General features: G+C 40.5%; 1 protein-coding gene across 1 annotated transcript in view; it reads left to right on the forward strand.

Annotated features, from left to right (window-relative positions):
* Positions 1–23692, forward strand: part of SOX30 (SRY-box transcription factor 30) — a 96908-nt gene that overhangs the window by 66829 nt on the left and 6387 nt on the right. The window contains exons 3-4 of the mRNA XM_063445350.1: positions 952–1104; positions 6312–6350. Coding sequence (XP_063301420.1) covers positions 952–1104; positions 6312–6350 — 192 coding nt within the window. The remainder of the gene's footprint in view (positions 1–951; positions 1105–6311; positions 6351–23692) is intronic.

A 23692-nucleotide genomic window follows, 5' to 3' on the forward strand; every position in this document is an offset into this window, starting at 1 on the left:
TTGACTGAAAATCTACTTCATGGACTGGTGTGGGATATTCCTTTATTATTTCTTAATTAATTAAGCAGGTCTAGAGTGGATTCCAGGTGTGGCATTCACATTTTAAAGTTGTTGTTGTTGTGAACCAACAACATGCGGTCAAAGGAGCTCTGAATGCAAGTGAAACAGGCCACCCTTAGGCTGCAAAAAGAAATCCATCAGAGAGATAGCAGGAACATTAGGAGTGGCCAAATCAATAGTTTGGTACATTCTGAAAAAAAAAGAACATACAGCAACACAAAAAGGCCATGGAAAACAATAGTGGTGGATGATCGTAGGACTTTTTACATAGTAAAGAAAAACCCTTAAAGGACCGCTATAGTGCCAGGAAAACAAACTCGTTTTCCTGGCACTATAGGGTCTTTAGGTCCCTCCCACCCTCCTGGCCCCACTCCCACCAGGCTGAATGAGGCTGAAGGGGTTAAACACATACCTTTCTCCAGCGCCGGGCTCCCTTGGCGCTGGGGAACTCTCCTCCCTCTCCCGACATAAGCTTTGAATGTGCATGCGCAGGAAGAGCCGCGCGCATTCAAACAGTCCATAGGAAAGCATTTCTCAATGCTTTCCTATGGACGTTAGCGTCTTCTCACTGTGATTTTCACAGTGAGAAGCGTGGAAGCGCCTCTAGCGGCTATCAGTGAGACAGCCACTAGAGGCTGGATTAACCCTATTGTAAACATAGCTGTTTCTCTGAAACTGCTATGTTTAGAGCTGCAGGGTTAACACTAGATGGACCTGGCACCCAGACCACTTCATTGAGCTGAAGTGGTCTGGGTGCCTATAGTGGTCCTTTAACAACATCCAGCCAAGTGAAGAACCCCCTCCAGGAGATGGGCATATAATTATTTAAATCTAACAAAATAATGGACCTAAGTGTATGTATTAATTAATTCCTGCTCTCTTTCTCCATAGACTGGGTCTACCAACCACGTATTGGAAAGAGGAAATGCTACCCCTATAATGTTTCCAGTGAACTCTTCTGTCCTTCCTCAAAGTCCTCTCCAGTATGTTCCTTAAGCTCCTCTGTCTACACTGTTACAATGCCTCCATCGGATCTGGCTAATGGTGAGTTGACAATATATAAAATAAATATAGTGTGTTTGCAAAGTGTCTGTTGCAGTGGTTGCCATGTTACCATTTTAACCAGGGAAACTTGAATGAATGACTGAAAAATGAAATCCATTTTATCAAACACAGTACAATGCAAACTTTAATTGATTCTAATTAAAGCATGGGGCAAGCTTAGGCTTTAATTTAATTAGAGTTGATCATCTTTATCAGTTCCTAGTAATTTATTGGTTCAGGTTTATTACATTAACACTGTTAAAGGCTTAGAGGAAGATGATAATTAAAGTAGATCTGCCAGTTTCAGAGGCCTTTGCATATTTTGGTGAGGCCTATGGTGGATCGAGATGGTGGGATCTTACATAGACAAAACCTGAATACCACAGCCATCATTTGTAATGGTTGCTGGGATTGGACAAATGTTGACAACTTTTGTTGTCAAGTTTTGTTAATCTCTGTCTTTTTAAGTCCTTACCTAGTCTTATAATATCTTTAGATTACGTTGGAATTTCAGTAAAATTCCAGAAAAGTCTTAATCAGTATTTCATAGTGGGAGACCTGCTTTAACATTTTGAATATAGAAACCAATACCTATACTTTACATTGAAAACATTGGCTTAAGTGATTTAATTTCTTCTATTAGGCACACATTGCTCGATAAATGGCCTCATCGGATTTGTCAACTAAGTTGTCCATACATGCTTTTTACCTTTAGGCATATGGTGGGGACTTAATATTAAATAATGGGGGTTATCAGGTTGCTGTCCACCCACCTGCCCCCATCTTTGGACTCTGTAAAATAAAAAAACAAATTGGGGAAGGCCATCATAGTGCCCCCCAACCCCACTAGAACGGAATGGTGAGTGGTGGCTATCATATAATATACATAGAGGACCAAGCGATTTCCCCCCAGCCTTCCCTTATGAGCAATGGGTAGGGGCTATTAATTAAATAAGAGAGGGCAACAGAGTGTCCCACCTTGAAAGCTCATTGGCATAGAGCTCTTGCTTGGTGAATGTAAGGAAACATGGAAACATATATCGATTCTGCATTAATTTTGCCACAGTTTCAGGCCCATGTTTTCAAGTGGTAGATCCACGAAGGATGCAGCCATGTTTATCTAAACAGCAATTGGATAAATACTTGCAAAAAACATGATATACAGGGATATAATTTCTAATTAGTGTGGTAATAGCTTCTTGATCCAAGGAGACATCTGACTGCTATTTTGGGGTCAAGAAGGAATGTCCTCCTAGTTTGTTGCAAAATTGGAAGCGCTTCAGACTGGGTTTTTTTTGGCTTCTTTTGGATCAACATCAAAAACATATGCGAGAAAGGCTGAACGTGATGGACGCAAATCTCTTTTCAGCTATGTAACTATGTCATTCCCTCTGGCTCTAGGTCCAACTTGGGTTTAACCACAGCAAGCCAGCTGCAAAGGAGAATCCCTAGATTGTAAAGGCTAGTTAAATGCTTAGGCACATCATTGTGGATGTAGCATAATACATACTAGGGCACACTCGCGTCATTCTAAAATGAAGCAAACCTAAATGTTGCGAGTTGCGACCTTGACACCCGTTTATACCTTAATTGTTTGGCGTTCTGAAAGCGCTCTTGCACATGTGTTAGTGATGCTAAATTGACGCAATGGCCTGAGCCTATACATACACTTGCTTTTCCACTTGCTTTTTTGGATTTTCATTTAGCATTATTTAGCCATTTGTAAGTCTGAAGAAAAGAAGATTTAAGAACAAAGAAGACATCTAACTATAATAAAGAAGTTTTCTTGCAGAGTTTTACTCAGTTATTAAAGTAAGGAGATTAGGATATTTTTTTTAATTGTGGAGATGGCTAGGGATGAAATTTTTTCTTAAACCATACAGAAAAAACAAGGGAAAAAGACTTGTTATAGAGACAGCATATATCACCTATGAAAAAGAAGTTCAAGCATAATATTAACCGAATTTAAAGGTACACTATAGTCACTAGAACAACTACAGCTTAATGTAGTTGCTCTGGTGAGAATAATAGCTCCCTTCAGGCATTTTCATGTAAACACTGCCTTTTCTGAGAAAATGCAGTGTTTACATTGCCCCTAGGGACACCTCCAAATGGCCACTCCTTAGATGGCCACTGGAGGGGCTTCCTGGCTCAGGGCTGCACAGTAAGCAGCCCTGCCGTTCAGCGTCCCCACGCTCTGCATGGAGACGCTGAAATTTCCTCATAGAGATGCATTGATTCAATGCATCTCTATGAGAAGGTCCTGATTGGCCAAAACTGCATTTGGCCCCGCCCCCATGCTGATTTTAGCCAATCCAATTCTTTCCCTATGCGAAAGCATTTGATTGGCTAAAAATTGTTTATTTTGATGATGTCACAAAGGGGGCGGAGACAGCGCCAGCGGACCCACACGGTGCTGGAAATAAGGTGAGTTTTAAACTTTTATAGGGGGTTAGGGGGGGGGTAGGTAAGCCACCTAAATGGTGGGTTTAGCACTATAGGGTCAGGAATACATACTTGTGTTCCTGACCCTATAGTGATCCTTAAATATTAACTGGGATAGAAGGACTAGTAGTTCAGCAAGCAGAATCAGGTTTTTGAACGTGTTAAATGACACCTTCATGTTGCAACTGGTACAAACACAAACTAGAAAGGATGCATGTCTGGATTTGATTATAACAAACAATGTTGATCTTTTGACCAATATTCAAGTAGGGGAGCACTTGGAAAATAGTGATCACAATATGGTGTATTTTGAAATAAACTTCTAAATACAAAAGCACATGGTTATACTAAAACATAATTTTTAAAAAGGGCTATTTCAATAAGATAAGGGCAGCTTTACAAAATATTGACTATCATATATCCTGTGGAACTCACTTCCCTCCTCCGTTAGATGCTCACCCAGTCTCCACTCCTTCAAAAAATCATTAAAAATCTTCATAAAAGCGTATCAATTAAACTGTTAATAGCTCCCGACTGATTCCTCTATTGCAGCTGTCTTTAGTCTAATACTATCCTTAGCTTTTGTGTCACTTTACCCCACTCCCTCTAGCCTGTAAGCTCATTGAGCAGGGCCCTCAACCCCTCTGTTCCTGTGTGTCCAACTTGTCTGGTTACAACTACATGTCTGTTCGTCCACCCGTTGTAAAGCTCTGCGGAATTTGTTGGCGCTATATAAATAATAATATAATAATAACAATAATAAACTCTTTAGTGAAAAAAAAACACTGATCATAAATGGAATATATTAAAATAGATTTTATAAAGGTACATTTCACAGTATGTACCATTAGGTAACCATTAGGTAAGAAATATAAAAGAAACAAATTGAAACCAATGTGGCTTAGTTGGAATGTAAACCAAGAGATTAGAAATAAGAAACGAGCATTTAAATCAGACATATCAGAGGCATCCTATATAAGCCATAAGGAAGCCAATAACGCATGTGAATGGCAATTAGAGGTGATAAACTAGAAAATGAGAAAGTGATAGCCAAAAAAAAAAAAAAGAGCAAAACCAACCCCAAGAAATTTTTAAGTACATAAATTCTAAAAAAAATAGGGAAGAGTCTAGTATAAAGGTGTGAGTGCAAAACAGTAGTGTTCAGATTGGTAATTATGGGCTCACAGGGTGAGAGGGACCTCATTCGCCCAGAGTAGTGTATGGCTACCTGGGTAGGGAGATATGTTTAGAGTAATAGAGTTGCAAAATCCTCTGATGTGGAGGACAGGAACCAAAGCAACCAAATCTCTATGTGTGTCTGCTTCCTACTGGTTACCCTAAAGACCAGTCTCTCAATAGAGTACAGTTCCTCCATTTGAGAAAACCACAGCCATTGGGTATGGTTGAAGCTGGTTTTAGAACTGTTGGATCAAGCTCTTCACCACATTAATATTGCAGATTGTCAGCTATTTTTGTATATAGCTGTTGGGGTATTTGTGTGGGTGAGCCGGAACTGGCTTGGTTGGAAAAGGGGAGGTTTGTACAAAAATCGACAGAGGTTTGAGTGGATCCGTTGCCAGAAGGTCTGAATTCTTGTGCATTCCCACCAAATATGTATAGTCAGTCTTACCATCTGCCTGATGGCAGTGCCAGTAAAGCCCAGACAATGTTGGGCCAATGGCTTGCATTCTCTGTGGTGTTTGGTACCAGAGTGACAGAAGATTATATACAGACTCCTGCACCTTGTTGGATAATGAGCAGTGGTGAAGCAGATCACAAATCTTCTGCTACTGTGGCACTGAAAACAACATCTCCAGGGCATACTCCCAGGTCCAAAAGAAAGACAGTAGGGTATTATCTTTTAGGGTATTATTTTGATAGAATATCCCGTGCCAGGGCCTTTTGGAGAAGTGTGAAGGCCAGCCTCCTGCCCATGACCTTTGAACCTGTTCCCAAGATCCACTAAAAAAGGCTAGAGAGGGGCTATGGAGACCCCTGGATGCCTACTCTGCCTCCCAGCTGGAATTGGGGACCTCTGGGTATTGCCTGGACCCATCCTGCACATGGAGCCATAACCAGGAGATACCCTGAAATTCTCTGGAACTGTTTGCCGCATTGGGACTGTGCTATGATCCGGTAAATCTTTGATCAGGTATTTGTCTGTCCCCCAACCACCAATGAGGGCACAATTTGATCAACATGGGCATTCAATCCAGGGACATATATAAAATGTGGGTGTGCCGGCGTTATCGGAAATATTGACGACTGAAGAACCTGCTACAGTGAAACGCGTTTTGGATGTAATACTGGACTGGAGTCGTATTGGAGCACTATTTTATTTAGTTTTGCCCTGTTTTTATACCAAGTTTATTAATACATTTCTTCTGAAAAGCACTACAGTGGTCCTCCTGTTGTTACTCCAGGCTCCAGATATCAGTTTGGAGAAGTGTCATCCCACAATTTGACACACTTCTCTTAAACCTTAATGCCAGGGACTTAGGGCTCAGAAGTAGGTGAGCTGACAACTTTATCCCCACCTACTCTGCTGTTTATACATGTTGCACTATTGGTTTTCCTTGTTATATTTTCCTCTGAGATTAAGACAAATCTCCATATGCAAAATATGTGATGCTGCCTTAAAGAGCACAACTGTGATATTACTGTGCCATATCTTAAGGCTATATTCCACCATGTATATTTTAGTCCTTAGATTTGTACCATCTGCATTATATGCTTTTCTTTTGTTTATATTTCATGTACAGTTATTGGAGACTTCTCTACATACCCATATTCTACACAGGGTAAGAATATTTACGCTTTTCTATACTAGTGCTCCACTCTTTTTTTTATAAGTTCTTTACTTATAAAATACCTGTACATTTAAGCTCTCAGCAAAGTGGTGGTGGGGTCAAGTGGTCTGCAAAGGGTGGGCGCAAATAGGCCCTGCATATAGGGAAAAGGGAGGACTGAACCTAACTGTCCCTAGGCCATTAGAATGGTCCAATGTCCTGGTCTGAACTTCTCTTCCTTCTGTTGGGACAAGTTAGAGCAGTATAGTTCATCGGGCCAACCAAGGGCCATAGGTTCAATAGGCTGAGGCTGAAGGAACCCTCCATAGAAAAAAATAAATAGTAAAAAACGAAGGACTAAATAAAAGTCTATGATGAACAGTCCCTATCCATGATGGTAAACCAAAAGTCATGATAAAGGCCCTGCAGCCCACTCTGAGATGGGGGCACATCTCTCCATGTAGAGTTCAATAAGGCCAAAACATAGTTGTCCACGCTACAGGACCACACTTCCAAGGATACACAATGTAAGTGGCTGGCACTGTCAGTGCAGTTCAGCGTGGCCAAGAATCACTATTGGAGTAGCCGAACAATAATCATGCAGGGGGAAAAAAAAAACAAGAAAAAGTATGGAAATAAACAGCTATCAAAAGATAACTGTAAAGTGAACTGTCCCTAATCAAGGTTTAGGACATACTTGTCTGATTGCAGCTTGCCTACCTGTCCTTGGTTATTGAGGCAAAGCCACTGGGGCCCGACCAAGCAAGGGCAGTTGGGGAGTAAAAGTTCAGTAGATGAGGCAATCTCATATTAAGGGGAGGAAGTTGCAGGACCTCTTCCAGGCGCAAAGTTCGTCGTCCATGTGGGTTAAAGACCGTAAAGTCTGTAGTGATAATCCAATGATATGTGATCTTCTGCACCATAAGTTCCCTGATAAGTAGATTGATAGCTCGCCGATAGCCCAGTGTGATAGGCAAGAGGTCTGGGAAGCGCTGGAGGTGGTGTTGGTGGTAACATAGCTCGGAAGCCTTGCAGGCTGCATGCAGTATCTCCTCCTTGAGGATAAAGTTCCGCAAGCAGCATTTTTTGTATAAGTGGGGGTGGAGTGATGACAGAGTGTGTTGCATGCGTTCTCGTGGAATGTGGCTGAGGGGGCGATCGAGGGAGCTGACCAAGTGCTGAGGGGATGGGTTGGTCTACCCGGCGTATTACCTGGGGTGCTCCACGGATCCCACGATAACGGTCAGAGAGGATCAAATGCTTGGCTGAGAAGTAGGGAGCTACTCATCTTGCTGCTGGATAGAGCTATATACTACAGCCAGTTTCTCCATAGATAAAGTTACCAGGGGAGAATAACCAGCGAGAACCTAACACACTGATAGCAGGAGAAAACAGCAAGCTGCAATAATGTAGATTGGGAGTACTTCACCAAAAGCTAAGTGCCCAAATGTTACAAAATGTATGCGCATAGTCTGTAGGAGATTGTACAAACGTGATAGCATAAAATATTTGGTCATTTGATTACTAAAGGGCTCTTGAGAAAGAGGGGAATATACAGGACACTATACAAAGCAGAATTCAGGGAGCAGTATATGAGCTAAAGTTCATTTCATTTTGCTCACAGTGTCGACTGCCTGACAGTCATAAGTGGGTCGGGTTAATACTCCCTGTGGTGTTTTTTGTTGGTTTGATTTAGTTATTTATTTTTTATTTATTTATGTTAAATACGAAAGGAATATCATATCATTATTCCAAAAAGTTTATAATCTGTAGAGAGGGATTAAACAAACCAAGAAACAAAATGGCTACTAACAAAATCCCAAAATGGCAAGCATGTAAAAAAAAAAAAAAAAGAAGAAAACCCTGAAAACAAAACAGAAAAACGCCTTTTTTTTTTTTTTTAAAACCTGGAGGAATCTCTCCTATCAAATATCCCAACAGAGGGAGATAGATACAAAGGACAAACGAAGGAAAATCAAGAGTCAACAGAAGGAAGAAACGAATATGACCATCTACTCAGAAACCTAGACAAACAAGTTGGGAAATTGAGAGAAGAAATCCAAGTTAATACCCTGGATATTAAGAAATAACTGCTGACTCTTAACCTACGAATACAAGGGATAGAAGAGAAATTAAATTGGGATGGGATACAAGGAAAAAGCCCACAAAGAAGAACATCTGGCACTAGAAAAGAAAATGGCTGACGTGGAGAACAAGTTGATAGACCTGGATGACCGGTCAAGACGGAACAACTTAAGAATCAGAAGAGTATCAGAACAAATAATTGCAAAGAATCTGGAGCCATATGTAGAAGATTTTATCAAACACCTGGATGTGGAATGGGACGCCAGAATCCCTATGATGGAGAGATGCCATAGAGTGAATAAACCTAACGATGTCCCAGACCACCTCCCAAGAGATGTACTGATATGCTGCGTGTCTTCCAAACTTGCAAATACTGATGCAAATACTGAAAGCTACAAGAAATAACAAATGCGCATAAGAATACGAAACCCTGAAAATATTTCAGGACCTGTCATGGACAACCAGAAAAAAGAGGAAAACCTTTTCTGATGGTACATTAATTTTGAGATATAATAATAGTAAATACCGATGGGGGTTCCAAACGAAAATTATTATTTTACATGAAGGAAAGATTACTCCTATAGTCCGAGCAGAAGATCTAAAAAGCTGGCTAACTGCAAACAAAATTGAAAGCAGCTCCAATCAACAGTCAATAAACAGCGAGGCCCCAACTACTAAAAAGAAAGGATAAAAATAGAAAAAAAGGGAAAAAATTTGCACTAGCGAAACTTAATTCCTCAAGTATGGGAGACGAAAGAGAAGAATATATGAAATAAGAAGAATCACGGATAAATATACATATGCACACGTGTGCCTTTTTTTTTCTCTTTCTTTCTTTTCTTTTGAGCTTAGAAGCCCAGAGAATGGGGAATTATAAGCAAGTAAAATTAGGAACTTAGGGGAAATAAAATAAAAAGAGAAGGTCCCTATGTGTCATGACATGAAGGGGTGCTGCCCTGCAACAGCACTGTCCCTTTAAGTGTGGGAACCAACTTAGCAGAGAAATAATTCTAGGACACGATAAATGGAGTAATAAAGAAAATGTATTAAGGCAAACCAAAAGGATATAGATATATATAATATATACAAAACAAAATATGACAATGCCACAAATATATACAATAACCCAATATATACAATAGAGCAGGCAGAGTCCACGATAGTCCTAGGCAAAGGTAAAGGCTTAGTCAGGTTAGTGCAGCCACCAAGTACAAAATGAACATCAAGGGGCAAAGTCCTAAGCAGGTCACACAGCAATAATGCAGCAAGGTCAGAATCACTGGAGAAGGAGTCTAGACAGGAACACTGCAGGAGAACACTGGAACAGGAGACACAGGACACAGGACCATAAGGACATCGGAACACCAGATCAGGAAACACAAGATACTCAGGATACTCAGGAAACAAGACACAGGAGACAGGAGCCAGAATCACGGGAGCCAGGAAACAGCAGGTACAGGGTCAAGGATAGAGGGTAATGATCTGACAGGGAGTGAGGGGAGAAACCAGAATATATAGGTGCTAAACAAGGGCCAGGTGTAGTGCCTAACGAAAGGAAATGAGAACAGTGCCAAACAGAAAGAGTGGTGAGTGCGAGTACTGCACGAGGGCATGTCGACTAAGGAGTGTCGTGACACTATGAAAAGGGACATATAGTGCGTCCAGGGAACTTCTAATAGGGGGTAGCCCTTAAAAATTGAAGAACAAGCACCAATGTGATACAAAGACATAAAGTCTGAGGAACACAAAAAAGTCCTCTGGGTTTGCAAGTAAATATATGTAATTGATTAAAAACACATTTTTTTGTAGAACATAAGTATCAAAATAAAAATTAAAAATAATAAGTAAACTAATCACTCCACATCTAAATCCCTGAGGAAAGCTAGTAAGCTTAGCAGACCTAATGGGGATTCAGGATAGCAGGTAATCTAGGGTTGCTAAATAGCAAATGTTAATAGTTGGGTAGCTTTATAATGAGAAAAATGAACCAATTGGTAGAAATATTTAATGTATCCCCTGTCTTGTAGTCAGTTATAATGTTTGGTTAAAGATGCCTAAGCGGACTTAGTCTGTATAGCCTTAAGTGCTAGTATTGAAGGTCTGACAGGTTATGTATTTCTGCTCTATCCAAAAAATAAACACTGTATCCCCTAGTCAGTGGCGTACACATGACCCATGGGGCCCCGGTGCGAAAATTGATCCGTGCCCCCCCCCCCACCCCCCGCTTACTCTGCGCAGGCCGGGGCTGCAACACATGGCGGCGGGCACCTGGTCTCAGTGGTTGCAGTGCTACGACCCCTGCGACTGCGGTATGTATGCCAGTGCATTCAGATGCACACACTTAAAGGACCACTACAGACACCCAGATCACTTCAGCTCAATGAAGTGGTCTGGGTGCCAGGTCCCTCTAGTTTTAACCCTGCAGCTGGAAACATAGCAGTTTCAGAGAAACTGCTATGTTTCACTGAGGGTTAATTCAGCCTCTAGTGGCTGTCTCATTGACAGCCGCTAGAGGAGCTTCCGCTATTCTCACTGTGAAAATCACAGTGAGAAGACACAGAACATCCATAGGAAAGCATTGAGTAATGCTTTCCTATGGGGCGGTTTGAATGCGCGCGCGGCTCTTGCCGCGCATTCGGAGCTGAGAGGCGGAGGGATCCCCAGCGCCAAGGGAGTCCGGCGCTTGAGAAAGGTAAGTGCTGAAGACACACACACACACTGTCACGAACAGGCGCATACACACTAGCTAACAGACACACACATTTACTGACAGAGACACACTCAGCGACAGACATACATACACACTCACTTACAAAACATACACTCACTGACAAACACTCACTAACAGACACACACAGTAACACACTAACTGACACTCACTAGCAGACACACACTCACTGACACTCACTAGCAGACACACACTAACACACACACACACTAACACACACACACATGTTTGTTTTTTTTAATTTAATTTAATCCCCCCAGCCTCCTTACCTGGGGTCCAGTGGTGCTTCTGGGCTCCTGGGCAGCCGGTCACTGGGCGGGCAGGCGGGCTGGCCGGCGCGCGAGGGAGCACTCTCCCCTGTGTGCTCCCTCTTCAGCTCCCTCGCGCGCCGCGTACTGATGCCAGCGCCGGATGATGACGTCATCTTCCGGCTCCGGTATCAGTGCTGTGCGCTAGGGAGCTGAAGAGGGAGCACACAGGGGAGAGTGCTCCCTCGCGCGCCCGCAGGACCGGCCAATCCTATGGGGAAACACTGTGATTGGATCAGGCTCCCACTTCTGCTGATGTCAGCAGACTGCTTGCGTTTTTTTGAGGCAAACAGCATGCAGAGTTACAGCTTCAGGCTTGAATATAGTAAGATTTTTACTATATTTATAGAGGCATGAGGGGCCCAGGGGGGCTAGATGGTGGGGTTAACACTATACATGTTTGTGTTCCTGACCCTATAGTGATCCTTTAAATTCATTAAAAAGTCTAATAATAAAATAATAGGAAAAAAACTTTTTTTCAAACATTTGGGGGAAAAAAGTCATTTTCCGTTTTGGTTTTGGGCCAAGGTTATCCTAAATTTTTGGTTTCGGCCCAGAATTCTTTTTTCAGTGCATCCCTACTATTAACATTAGAAGAACCAAAAATATCGGTCCTAGAGGTACTGAAGGAAATAAATAAATACTCAAAAGTCTCAGGATATAAAATGAACCTAGAGAAATCAATATTCGTCACAAAAAATATGAACAGTAGTCTAACTTTCTTGTACAAAAAGCCATAGATTGCCATGGCAGCCTCTGTTATCCAGGTTAGCCATGTGGAGAGCCATTGCACACAGCTGGGCCATTTGGTGCTCCAATGCGATTGATGTGGATGTCTGTGCTGTGCTATCTGCCTCCAATGGCCCATGTGGACGGAGGACTATAAGGTAGTAGTAGCCACTCGGAGGTCCATTTTGGTTGGCAAGTCCCAGACCAGCATGTTGTGGTACTTACCTTATCCGTAGGCTGGCCGGGGTCGCTCGATCTCCTCTTCTGAGCAAGCCGTGTGCACTGACTGCAGTGGGCTCACATCACGAGCGCGCTCTTAAAGGGCAGTGGGAGCCACAAGTGGGTTCAAGCTCCCATTGGCCTATGTCATTCCGGCCCCCCCACAAACACACATTTTGGGGTGTAGGCATGACATGTGTCAATCAAATGTTAATTAAAGGCTATTTAAACTTCCCTCGCCCTATCCACTTTGCCCTATCGTGGTTTTTGTTTCAGTACCCTTTAGTGCATTCCTTAATCCTTGTGCAATCAGTAACTGTGATGAAAGTAACCTCGTCACTGGCTTTTGGAGGGGCCTGCTGGCCAGCCTATTGCCTCAGGACTATGGGCCCTGCAATATACCTTGCCAAATGCACTTTAAAAGGCATTGTTCATGGGAAGTATGTACTTTTGTACTTCAGACAGAGAGACCGACCGTTAGCCCTAATTCTCTGGAACTGTTTGGGCATGGGACCATGTGCACGGGGGTAAAAAATAAGACTTCCAGGAATTACCTGAACCCCTGCTCTGATCTGGGGGATTTTTGGATATGTTGTTTACCCAGATCAGGGCTATTAGGGGATAATTAGGGGATTATTGGGATATGTTGTATTTTGGGGTACTTATAAGACTTTGTAAAATATGTGTTTTTTATGCTTGGGGATAATTACATTGATACATTATCTACCTTAATTGTATCACAGGCAGAGGAGAGGGATTGTGTGCTGTATGTGGGAGTGTCAGGCATTGTTACATTGATTCTATTGGTATGTACAATTTGTGTCCTGTGCCCCATCAGGTCCAGTGGGTGTTTCTCTGGCCTGAAAAGTTGTATAAAAATTCATCCTGTACCATTAAACTCTCAGATCATCTTGCACCTTAATGACATTTCAGCTCGTGTTTGGGGATTAGAGAACTACACTCTGGGGATTGCTATAATCACTATACTCCCCTAAATAAAATCACTAAGCTCTTGTAAGAGCTGTTCCTTCTTGACTCTCTGGAGCGAGAGAGGTTCACCCACTGGAACCTGGAGTATTGTCGTAGGTCCAGGGTTGGTAGGAGACCAAGCTGCGGCAGTTCGTGGGGTTTGCAGTGGTTATGGTGCTCCAGCACAGTGCTTATGGTACTCGTCAGTACTAGGAAGCAGCTATTGACGGAGGTCGGGGTGCAGTCGGTCCGTCACAGTAACCATTTCCTATAGATGAATCTTACCAATTACCAACAGGAAATCAAACCTTGTGCAAACAGTAACCTTTTCCTATAGATGAATCTTACCTGTAACAGTAAAAAAGAAAACTCTTAGCAAAATCTTAGACAGTTGAAGATTCTGTAAAACTTTCCAGAATATCTCCAATCACACACTTTGAAGCAGCACTTGATGTAGCAACCAAGCTACACAGTAACTCATGCAGGTGTGATTTACAGGACAAAAAGAAGAGTTAGATAATGTACTAGTTGAAGAAATAGCTAAAATGACAATGAAAGGGGAAGTTATCATCATGGGTGACTTTAATCTTCCTGATGTGAACTGGAAAACCAAAATAGCTGCTTGTGCAAGGAGTACACATATTCTAAACTCCCTACTGGGATTGTCTCTAAAACAAGTCATTTAGGAGCCAACTTGTAAAGAGGCCATACTAGATTTGTGTTAACAAATGGAGATTTGGTATCCGATATTAGTATAGGTGAAAGTTTAGGATACAGTGATCATCAGTCAGTGTGGTTTAATATAAGAACGGTGACTGAGTCACACCACACAAAAACAAAAGTTTTAGACTTTAGTAAAACAGACTTTTCTAAAATTAGAATATGTGTAAAGGAGTCATTATCAGACTGGAGCAATTTAAATGGAGTCTGTAACGGCACCCCCAGGCATAAAAGGGTTAAACCGCCGTTTAGTAGATCTTCCCTTCCAGAGACACAGGCACAGCTACTGTAGACACCAATACAGCAAACCGGAGAAGCATATGAATGCCGTAAACAGGCAAACCGAAACCATACGAATGCTGTAAACAGCCGAATAGGAAAACCATACGAATAGGTTTACACTCCTAGCAGTCGAACTGGAACAGCATACAATAAATCCCCCCAAGAACGAGACAAAGCTCCGTGTTGAGGGTCAAGCAGTGAACAGACAGAGCTGTGGGTTTATTGTTCTTACATTAGTACCTTAGTACATTAGGTGGTACATTAGTACCACCCACAGGGTTTTGGAAAACAACCAATAAACACGTACAATACACTCAGACACTCCCACACAAAATCCTCCCCTCTGCCTGTGATACAATTACCTTACACAATGGGTAATGTAATTATCACAAGCAGAGAAATACAGTTTTTCCACATTATTTATAACTTAAAAAGTATGCATCACATTCACATAAACTTACATTTTCAGAATCAGCATACTCCAAATACAAACATACGTCAAAATCATACAAATTGGTCCAGTGGTTCAAAAGATAGATCGTAGTCCTTTGTGACCAAATGAAGCATGGCTTTTCTGCCCAAAACCGGTTCCACAGAGTCTTCTATCCTGGAGATAATTGGGGAGTAATGCAATTATCTCCAAGGACAGAGGCAAAACTCCATTGAACACATGGCAGCAAAAGACAATAAAATACATAAAAATATATAACTGTGCAGCCATTGCATAAAACAGGTACATTCAACATATCCCCAGATAGCTCAGATCTGAGCACACATTATTACTGAATGGCGCTCAGATCACACACATACAGTTCAATTACCATGGAGCCAAAGTCTTTCCCATAGTCTTTCATTATACGAATGGGCTCTATGGCATAGCTATCTGGGGTATCACCGCTCAAACAGGGCAGGCACAGAATGACCCGGCTTTTGTGTCTTTGCATTGGAAAATCAAGCTTTTTAACATGGGGCCATAGTCCAGAGGCAACAGGCGGGCAACTAGGCTCCTCCAATGCAATGTGGCGAGATTTGTCTCGTCTCAGGGTCCAAGAGAAATGTTATTATTTAAAAGTTGTACTGCTGAAGGCAACAGAAAATTGCATTAGGCTTGTCAGTAAAAGCAAAAAATTCAAGAAACCACTGTGGTACTCCGCAGATGTGGCCAAAATAATAAAAACAAAAAGTTAGCATTTAGTAATTATAAAAAAAAAAACAGAGTGAGGAAGATGGAATGGTCTATAAGATTAGGCAGAAAGAGGATACACAAGTTATAAGAGCTTCCAAATCACACACAGAAGAGAAAATAGCACCGTCAGTATAAAAAGGGGTCAAAAATTTTTTAGAGAAAGGGAAAGTAAAAAAGGATTAGTTAGATTAAAAACAAAAGAAGGAAGGTATGTAGAAGAGGATAAAGGTCTAGCTGACTGCCTCAATGAATATTTTTGTTCAGTATTTACAGATGAAAATGAAGAAAAGGGGCCTCAGTTAGGAAAAGGACAAATTAGTAATGTGTTACATGTAAGTTTACAGAGGAAGAGGTTCTATTTCAATTGTCAAAGGTAAGGACAATTAAGTCAACGGGACCTGATGGAATACACCCAAAGTTATTAAAAGAGCTTAATGGTGTACTAGCAAAACCATTAACAGATTTATTTAATCAATCATTGTTAACAGGAGTAGTCCCAGAAGATTGGAAGTTACAGAATGTTGTGCCCATTCACAAGAAAAGTAGTAGGGAGGAGTCGGGCAACTATAGGCCAGTAAGCCTTACTTCAGTTGTGGGGAAAGAAATTTAAACCATGTTAAAGGATAGGATTGTTGAACATCTAAAATCACATGAATTTCAAGATCAGAGACAACATGGGTTTACTTCAGGGAGATCATGCCAAACTAATCTTATTGATTTTTTTGATTGGGTAACTAAAATAATAGATCAGGGTGGTGCAGTAGACATTGCTTACCTAGATTTCAGTAAGGCTTTTGACACTGTTGCACACAGAAGGCTTATCAATAAACTGCAATCTTTAGGTTTGGATTCCAATATTGTTGAATGGGTAAGGCAGTGGCTGAGTGACAGGCAACAGAGGGTTGTAGTCAATGGAGTATATTCGAAGTATGGGCTTGTCACCAGTGGGGTACTTCAGGGATCTGTACTTTGACCCATTCTCTTTAATATTTTTATTAGTGATATTGCAGAAGGTATTGATGGTAAGGTATATCTTTTTGCTGATGATACTAAGATATGTAACAGGGTTGATGTTCCAGGAGGGATAAGCCAAATGGCAAATGATTTAGGTAAACTAGAAAAATAGACAGAGTTGTGGCAACTGACATTTAATGTGGATAAGTGCAAGATAACCTTAACATCTGAGGAAAGGGATTTAGGGGTGATTGTTTCTGATGACTTAAAGGCAGGCAGACAATGTAATAGAGCAGCAGGAAATGCTAGCAGAATGCTTGGTTGTATAGAGATATTAGCAGTAGAAAGAGAGAAGTGCTCATGCCTTTGTACAGAACACTGGTGAGACGTCACTTGGAGTATTGTACGCAGTACTGGAGACCGTATCTCCAGAAGCATATTGATACTTAAGAGAGAATTCACAGAAGGGCTACTAAACTGGTTCAGGGATTGCAGGATAAAACGTACATGGAAAGGTTAAAGGAACTTAACATGTATAGCTTGGAGGAAAGACGAGACAGGGGGGATATAATAGAAACATTTAAATACATAAAGTGAATCAACACATTAAAGGATGAGACTAGATTTAAAAGAAGAAAAACTACCACAACAAGTGGACATAGTCTTAAATTAGAGGGGCAAAGGTTTAAAAATAATATCAGGAAGTATTACTTTACTGAGAGGGTAGTGGATGCATGGAATAGCCTTCCAGCTGAAGTGGTAGAGGTTAACACAGTAAAGGAGTTTAAGCATGCGTGGGATAGGCATAAGGCTATCCTAACTATAAGATAAGGCCAGGCACTAATGAAAGTATTTAGAAAATTGGGCAGACTAGAAGGGCCGAATGGTTCTTATCTGCCGTCACAGTCTATGATCTATTGTGTTTATTCTGGTATTGACATTGGCTTTGCTCCTGACTCTGAGTTTATCTTTTCCTTTCCTGTCTTGATTCCCCGTCTGACTGATTAATGTGTACCTCACTCTGGCCAGTTCACATTTTCGCTGTCTGTCAATTACCCTGACCTTGACTCGTCTCTGATTACGCTTTATCCCTGTCTGACTTTTAGTCCGACCATTCTGGCCATGTCTTGTCCCTTGCTATCCTAAACTCTATGTGTTGGGGTATTACACCGTGACAATCGGGTAGGGAATTGTGGTCAGAAAGCAGAAAATTCTAGTCTGCAAATAGAGAGCCAGCAGGGCAGAGAGGTTTCCTTGCACTGAGGAAGTAAGATGGCCCTTCTTCAGTGCAAAGTTCTGCAGAGAGCCAGTGGGCTTATGAGCTTTTACAATCTTCTGGTGCAGTGTGGTGGCAGGCAATGGCATAGGAGCTCAAGATAGCACATCCATATTCATAGGCAGCCTAGCCACGCCCCAACATGATCTTTTTTAATAGCAAGCACTTTTCTACTATCTTTTGTAAAGAGAGCAGACGTATTGAAGCCAATGGACCTGGCAAATAAGCAGTCATGTCTGCTTCCTGCTCAGAATAGGTTTGTCATTATGTTATGTCTGCTTCCTGCTCAGAACCGGTTTGTCATTATGTTTGCTGGTCGTCATGGTAACCGTAGTTGCATTACAATCAACTCGTATCAGGCTGGCGAGTGTTCCAAACAGTTAGACAAGCTAACTTTGGTCTGTAGAATATTCAGGAAACATATCAACTCACACTAGAGGGAGGGCAAATACATAATATCAAAGCCACAATCTTAAAAAAACAGGGGTTCTGAACTCCCAGATTATGTCATATTTGGGTCCCTATGATATTTGAGTGGGTCAATAATTGTTGCAAAGGGTGATATTATTCAGGTATATTATAAGGCAATACCAACACAATGTGTAAATACAAACGAAAGTGGAAAATATGTAAAACAATAATAATATCCTTTTCATGAAAAGATTTATTCCCCAGGACTCCTACAAACCCTAAAAACAAATACAAGAATATACAGAAAAATACTGCAAAAATAAAAATATCTCATAGAGTGGTAATCAAATAGGCAATATCTTATTTAATAATACTCTCTGACCAGGTAATATATAGAGGAAAAATAAAGACAGAATAGTGTAACACACCAACTTTAAAATATTATTGAAAATGCACTTACAAAACACATAAAATCAGAATATATATCATAATCTCTAAGACAGGCACGGCCTCAACTGCATCTCACGATGCACAGTATACCTAGAATATATTGGAAAGCTAAACCGCTGCCAAGTCCATGCATAGACACAAACAAATACAAGGATAAAATCCAACAAGTCCTATATGATTTGTCTACCTGTATAGATTTTTTTTATGGACACATTATCTTCCTCCTCAGTGTCATATCTTCCTTATTCCTTTCCCCGGTCTTTTATTTTCCAACAGGTCACAGCACCACCCACTCAGTGTGGGTCATATGTAACCCATTTGCCCCAATATCAACAAAGTCACATGTATAAGTCTGTTCTCAAATGCCTCACATTGCAAATGCAGAAAATTGGTATTTTCCCCTTGTATATTATTATATTATAAGGCAGAGCTTAAAAAAAAATCCTCTAAAATCTAACAGCCAAGTTCAAAGTTAGGAGCCAGTTAAAATGTCTAGTTTGTGGGCTTTATTTTTGTACAAAATATAACCAAACTTATAAATAATCATTTGAAAAATGAGCACAATATATTCCAAGTACTAATTATTTAGCAGAGAAACAAAAGCAGAAAATATTCAACCATTAATATTTCATTTTCACTTAAGTTAACTCTAATAAAAAAATCAGTAAAAACATTTTAATCCTAACCAAATACATGTTAAATAGGAATACAGGTTGTTTAATAATTGTGAATGTTAAACAAAACATAATTTAAGAAAAACAGAAAAACAATTAGCCTTTAATAACCATGTATTTTTCAGTAAAAGTCTAGCTCGTGTCAAAAACTTATCTCAGTTCCTTCTTCTGGAGGTAAAAGATTATTTTGGGGCAATAATCTTTGCAATAATTGTCAAATGGGAATTCAGACACAAGGATCTTCCACCAGCATCTAAACTAATTAAAGCATTTTATGGGAAGCTCATGTCCACTCTCACATAGATAGCATCTCAACTTATCTTTTACTTTCTGCAGTAGTGACACTCTGTCCATCACCTGGTTGAAGTCCTTTTCAATCAACTTCAGTTTGAATAATTGCACCTTGTTGTTCTCTGCTCATTATCTTTTTGCCTCCACCACTGTAACATACTCTTTGTTATTTTTACCTGACAGGTGTTTAAGCTTCTTTTTTACTTTCTAGAAATGTAAAACTTTGTCCATTAGTTGTTTGTGTTGTTTTTCAAGCAGCTTCATTTTGTTAACGGAACACTAAAGCATTAGGAATACAAATGTGTATTCCTAATGCTGTAGTGTCCAATTCACCATTGCGGTTGCTCTACCCCACCCACCACGCAAGATTTAAGAAGGTTGTTGTGGTGGTATACTTGCAAGTAGCTGGGCTGTCAGTGCTCCTTTCTCCCAGTTGTGATTGCAGCTAGAGTGATTATAGGTCTGAGGATTATAACTCTTAACGCTGTTCCACCCAAACTCTAGCTAAGATTTAGTGAAGGGTGAAGAAGAACTGGTTTATTGGAACAATAGTTACACTTTTATGCCTGGGGCCTCAACACTAGGTCCACAGGAGAGCAATGGTATTGCAACGTGTCCGGCGCCTTGATGTCTGTTCCATGAGCAGATAATTTAATTAGCAGACAGACACCTTGGCATTGGGTTAACAAAAACACATGAAAATGAGGGTTCCCGTGCCACCACCCCCAAAATAGAGCAATCCCTGGGATGCTCTCTTCTGAGCCCCCACTCTGTCCAAAAAGCGCTCGGACAGTAGGTGTGTCTAACCCGAGTTAGCTAGAAAGTAAAGGTTTTACCAGGCCGCAAAAACCTTTCAATCCAGCGCAGAGTTCCATAGTGATGGGTAGAAATCCTGGTCACCTGAAATTATGTTACTTTCCGTTGTTACATGGAGCACCCTCAAGTCCTTGGTGCTGTTCAATCCCTTGCCCTTCTGGGACTGAGAGCCCCCTCGTCAATGGTTTACCAGACCACGGCAACACTGCAATGTGATCAGGAGTTCTAGAATGTTTTAAGGTTGCTTCCGGTCAGCCGTGCCATGCTTCAGTGAGTTACCAGCTGGGCCGCGGAAAAGGGATGCTGGACTAGGAGGCACAGGCTGGAGGGGTAACTAGTAGTGATTAAAGTCATTTAGGAGGGAGGTGGTGGTTGGGAGACATGTACCAGTCCTAGGTGGCCAGGTGGTCTGTCACAGTAGTTTACTTACCTTTTATCCCATACCTCTTTATAAAGTTGGTCCTTCCTCCTAGATGATCTCAGCCAGCCACACCATGCTAATCATATTGTCTCTAAGAGATCGTCTGATTAAAATAGCTAGATTTCACTCAGCTATTTCTCCACTAGAAGTAACCCTACATTGCAGGGTTAAAATGAAAGAGACATGGCACCTAAGCCGCTTCATTGAATTGTCCCTGTAATCACACTTGGTATTTCTCTTCTACTTGTCTTTTTAACACCATAACGTGCAATCTATTACTCTCTGTCCAGTCTCTTTTTGCTTTCACCTCTATAACATGATCTTCCTTAAGAACAAAAGCTTCTAAATTATATATTATCAAGAGATCAGTCATATTGGAGCCAGTGACCCTGGCACAAGCGTATTTCATGTCTGCCTCCTACTCAGAACTCTGTGTGTCTGGATCAGTTGGTCAATGTGTTTACTGGTTGTTATGGTAACTCCATGTGCATAACAATCAACTCATGTCAGGCTGGTGCCAGTATTGGAAACAGTTAGTTAAGCCAACTGCTGTCAATAGAATATTCAGGCAATATGGCATTAGACAAAAAGAACATTGTCAACGTTTGTCACTTTACCGTTTGTGCCCTTATTTTGGAACTGAAGTACCAAGCATCCAGTCCTTTTGAAGAGTCAATGCAATCACTGATGGTCCATTCATATTAATCATATTGAAGTCACTAAAGCGTTCCTCTTGCATTGTTGATTTGAACTAATTCGTTATATATAAGAGTGAATCTTTCACAACAGGCAACAAAACCAGCAACGCACAACGCTGAAAGAAAATTTCCTAAAATTGGAAATCTTTCACTGCGAAATAGTACTCTGGTATAGAATTCTCAGTAACAACAGGTGACATTGTTGTGGAAATGATTGGCCAAAACAGTAATTCCCCTGACACCATGTTATTGCATGTTCTTTCTGTGGACAAGGCAAAATTATTCAAATTAAAATGACATTTTCCTATTTCTCAAATGATCAAAAAACATTCTTCCAATAACTTAACTGTGTCTCAAAGGAATTTTCATTTTTCAGATAGAATAAATATTGTTTGCAGTGTTGCTCAAACCAAGTAACAGCACACCTCAAGCACACCTTGGGGTGCCCAAAAGGTAGATCGCCAGATGTTGTAAAACTGCAACTTTATAATGCTTTGCATGTCTTTAGAATTCTTTAGAATGGCAAAGCATCATGGAAGCTGTAGTTCTACAACATCTGGGGGTCTACATTTTGGGTAACCCTGCCTTAAAACATTGCTTTAGTTGATGTGTTAGAAATTAATCTTTCCTTATACTGCCCTGGGTCACCGTTAAACGATTAAAGGAACACTATAGTCAACTAAATTACTTTAGCTAATTAAAGCAGTTTTAGTGTATAGATCATTCCCCTGCAATTTCACTGCTCAATTCACTGTCATTTAGGAGTTAAATCACTTTGTTTCTGTTTATGCAGCCCTAGCCACACCTCCCCTGGCTATGATTGACAGAGGCTGTATGAAAAAAAAAACTGGTTTAACTTTCAAACAGATGTAATTTACCTTAAATAATTGTATCTCAATCTCTACATTGAACTTTAATCACATACAGGAGGCTCTTGCAGGATCTAGCAAGCTATTAACATAGCAGGGGATAAGAAAATCTTAATTAAACAGAACTTGCAATAAAGAAAGCCTAAATAGGGCTCTCTTTACAGGAAGTGTTTATGGAAGGCTGTGCAAGTCACATGCAGGGAGGTGTGACTAGGGTTCAGAAACAAAGGGATTTAACTCCTAAATGGCAGAGGATTGAGCAGTGAGGCTGCAGGGGCATGTTCTATACACCAAAACTGCTTCATTAAGCTAAAGTTGTTCAGGTGACTATAGTGTCCCTTTAACCCCTTAAGGACCAAACTTCTGGAATAAAAGGGAATCATGACATGTCACACATGTCATGTGTCCTTAAGGGGTTAAAGAGAAAACATATTGTATTCTCTACAAATAACATAACAGAACTAAACATTTTTTTTTTTAATTCTCCTTTTTAAATAGAAGAGAGAAAAATGTGTAAATCTCAAATCCATGAGAAAATTGAGTGTAGCATGTGGAAAAATGTGTGCTATGTCAGAGTCTATTGGCAATTGTAACAACACTTTCTTTAACTAATGCAACACTTTCCTGGTGTGATACAACGCATTTAAAATCTGTCACAGGTGCAGACAGTGAACTTACTTTTCTTTCCATTTATCTCACAGTATGTAAATATTAGAATTTGTATATTTTATAATAAAGATTTGAAGTCACTTCTTCCAGCTGTCTCATTCTCATACTGAAAATGTGTATTCTTTTCAGGATACAATCTACTTAATTTTAGATTACATCAGAATTTAGCACACTTAGATTTAGTCATTGAGCAACACAGTTTATGCAACTTTTTTATTTCAAAAACTGTCAACAAAAAAATTAATTTGTCATAGCACCCTAGATGTCATCGACACATGAAAACAGGTGAGAGTAGAGGTGGGAGACCTAAACTAAGAGACGGCCTGTTTTTATCAAACAAAAATGGGAAATTGCTGCTGAATGTGGTCCCTTGAATGTTAAAAGGTTACTTCAACCCATCTAACTTATTTTTTTAATGAATAATAAATAGGATGGGACTTTTCCACTAAAAAAGCCAATATTATCAGACAACACGTGCATCAGAAATTCATATCAATCCCTGTTTTTTCTATAGGTCAAAATTAGATATATTATATTTTTAGAGGGCAAGAATTTTTAAATTAAACTGGGCACTCAGAAACAGGTTTCTTCCACCAGCA

Source organism: Pelobates fuscus, chromosome 3 (genome assembly GCF_036172605.1).
Source record: "Pelobates fuscus isolate aPelFus1 chromosome 3, aPelFus1.pri, whole genome shotgun sequence".
NCBI lineage: Eukaryota > Metazoa > Chordata > Amphibia > Anura > Pelobatidae > Pelobates > Pelobates fuscus.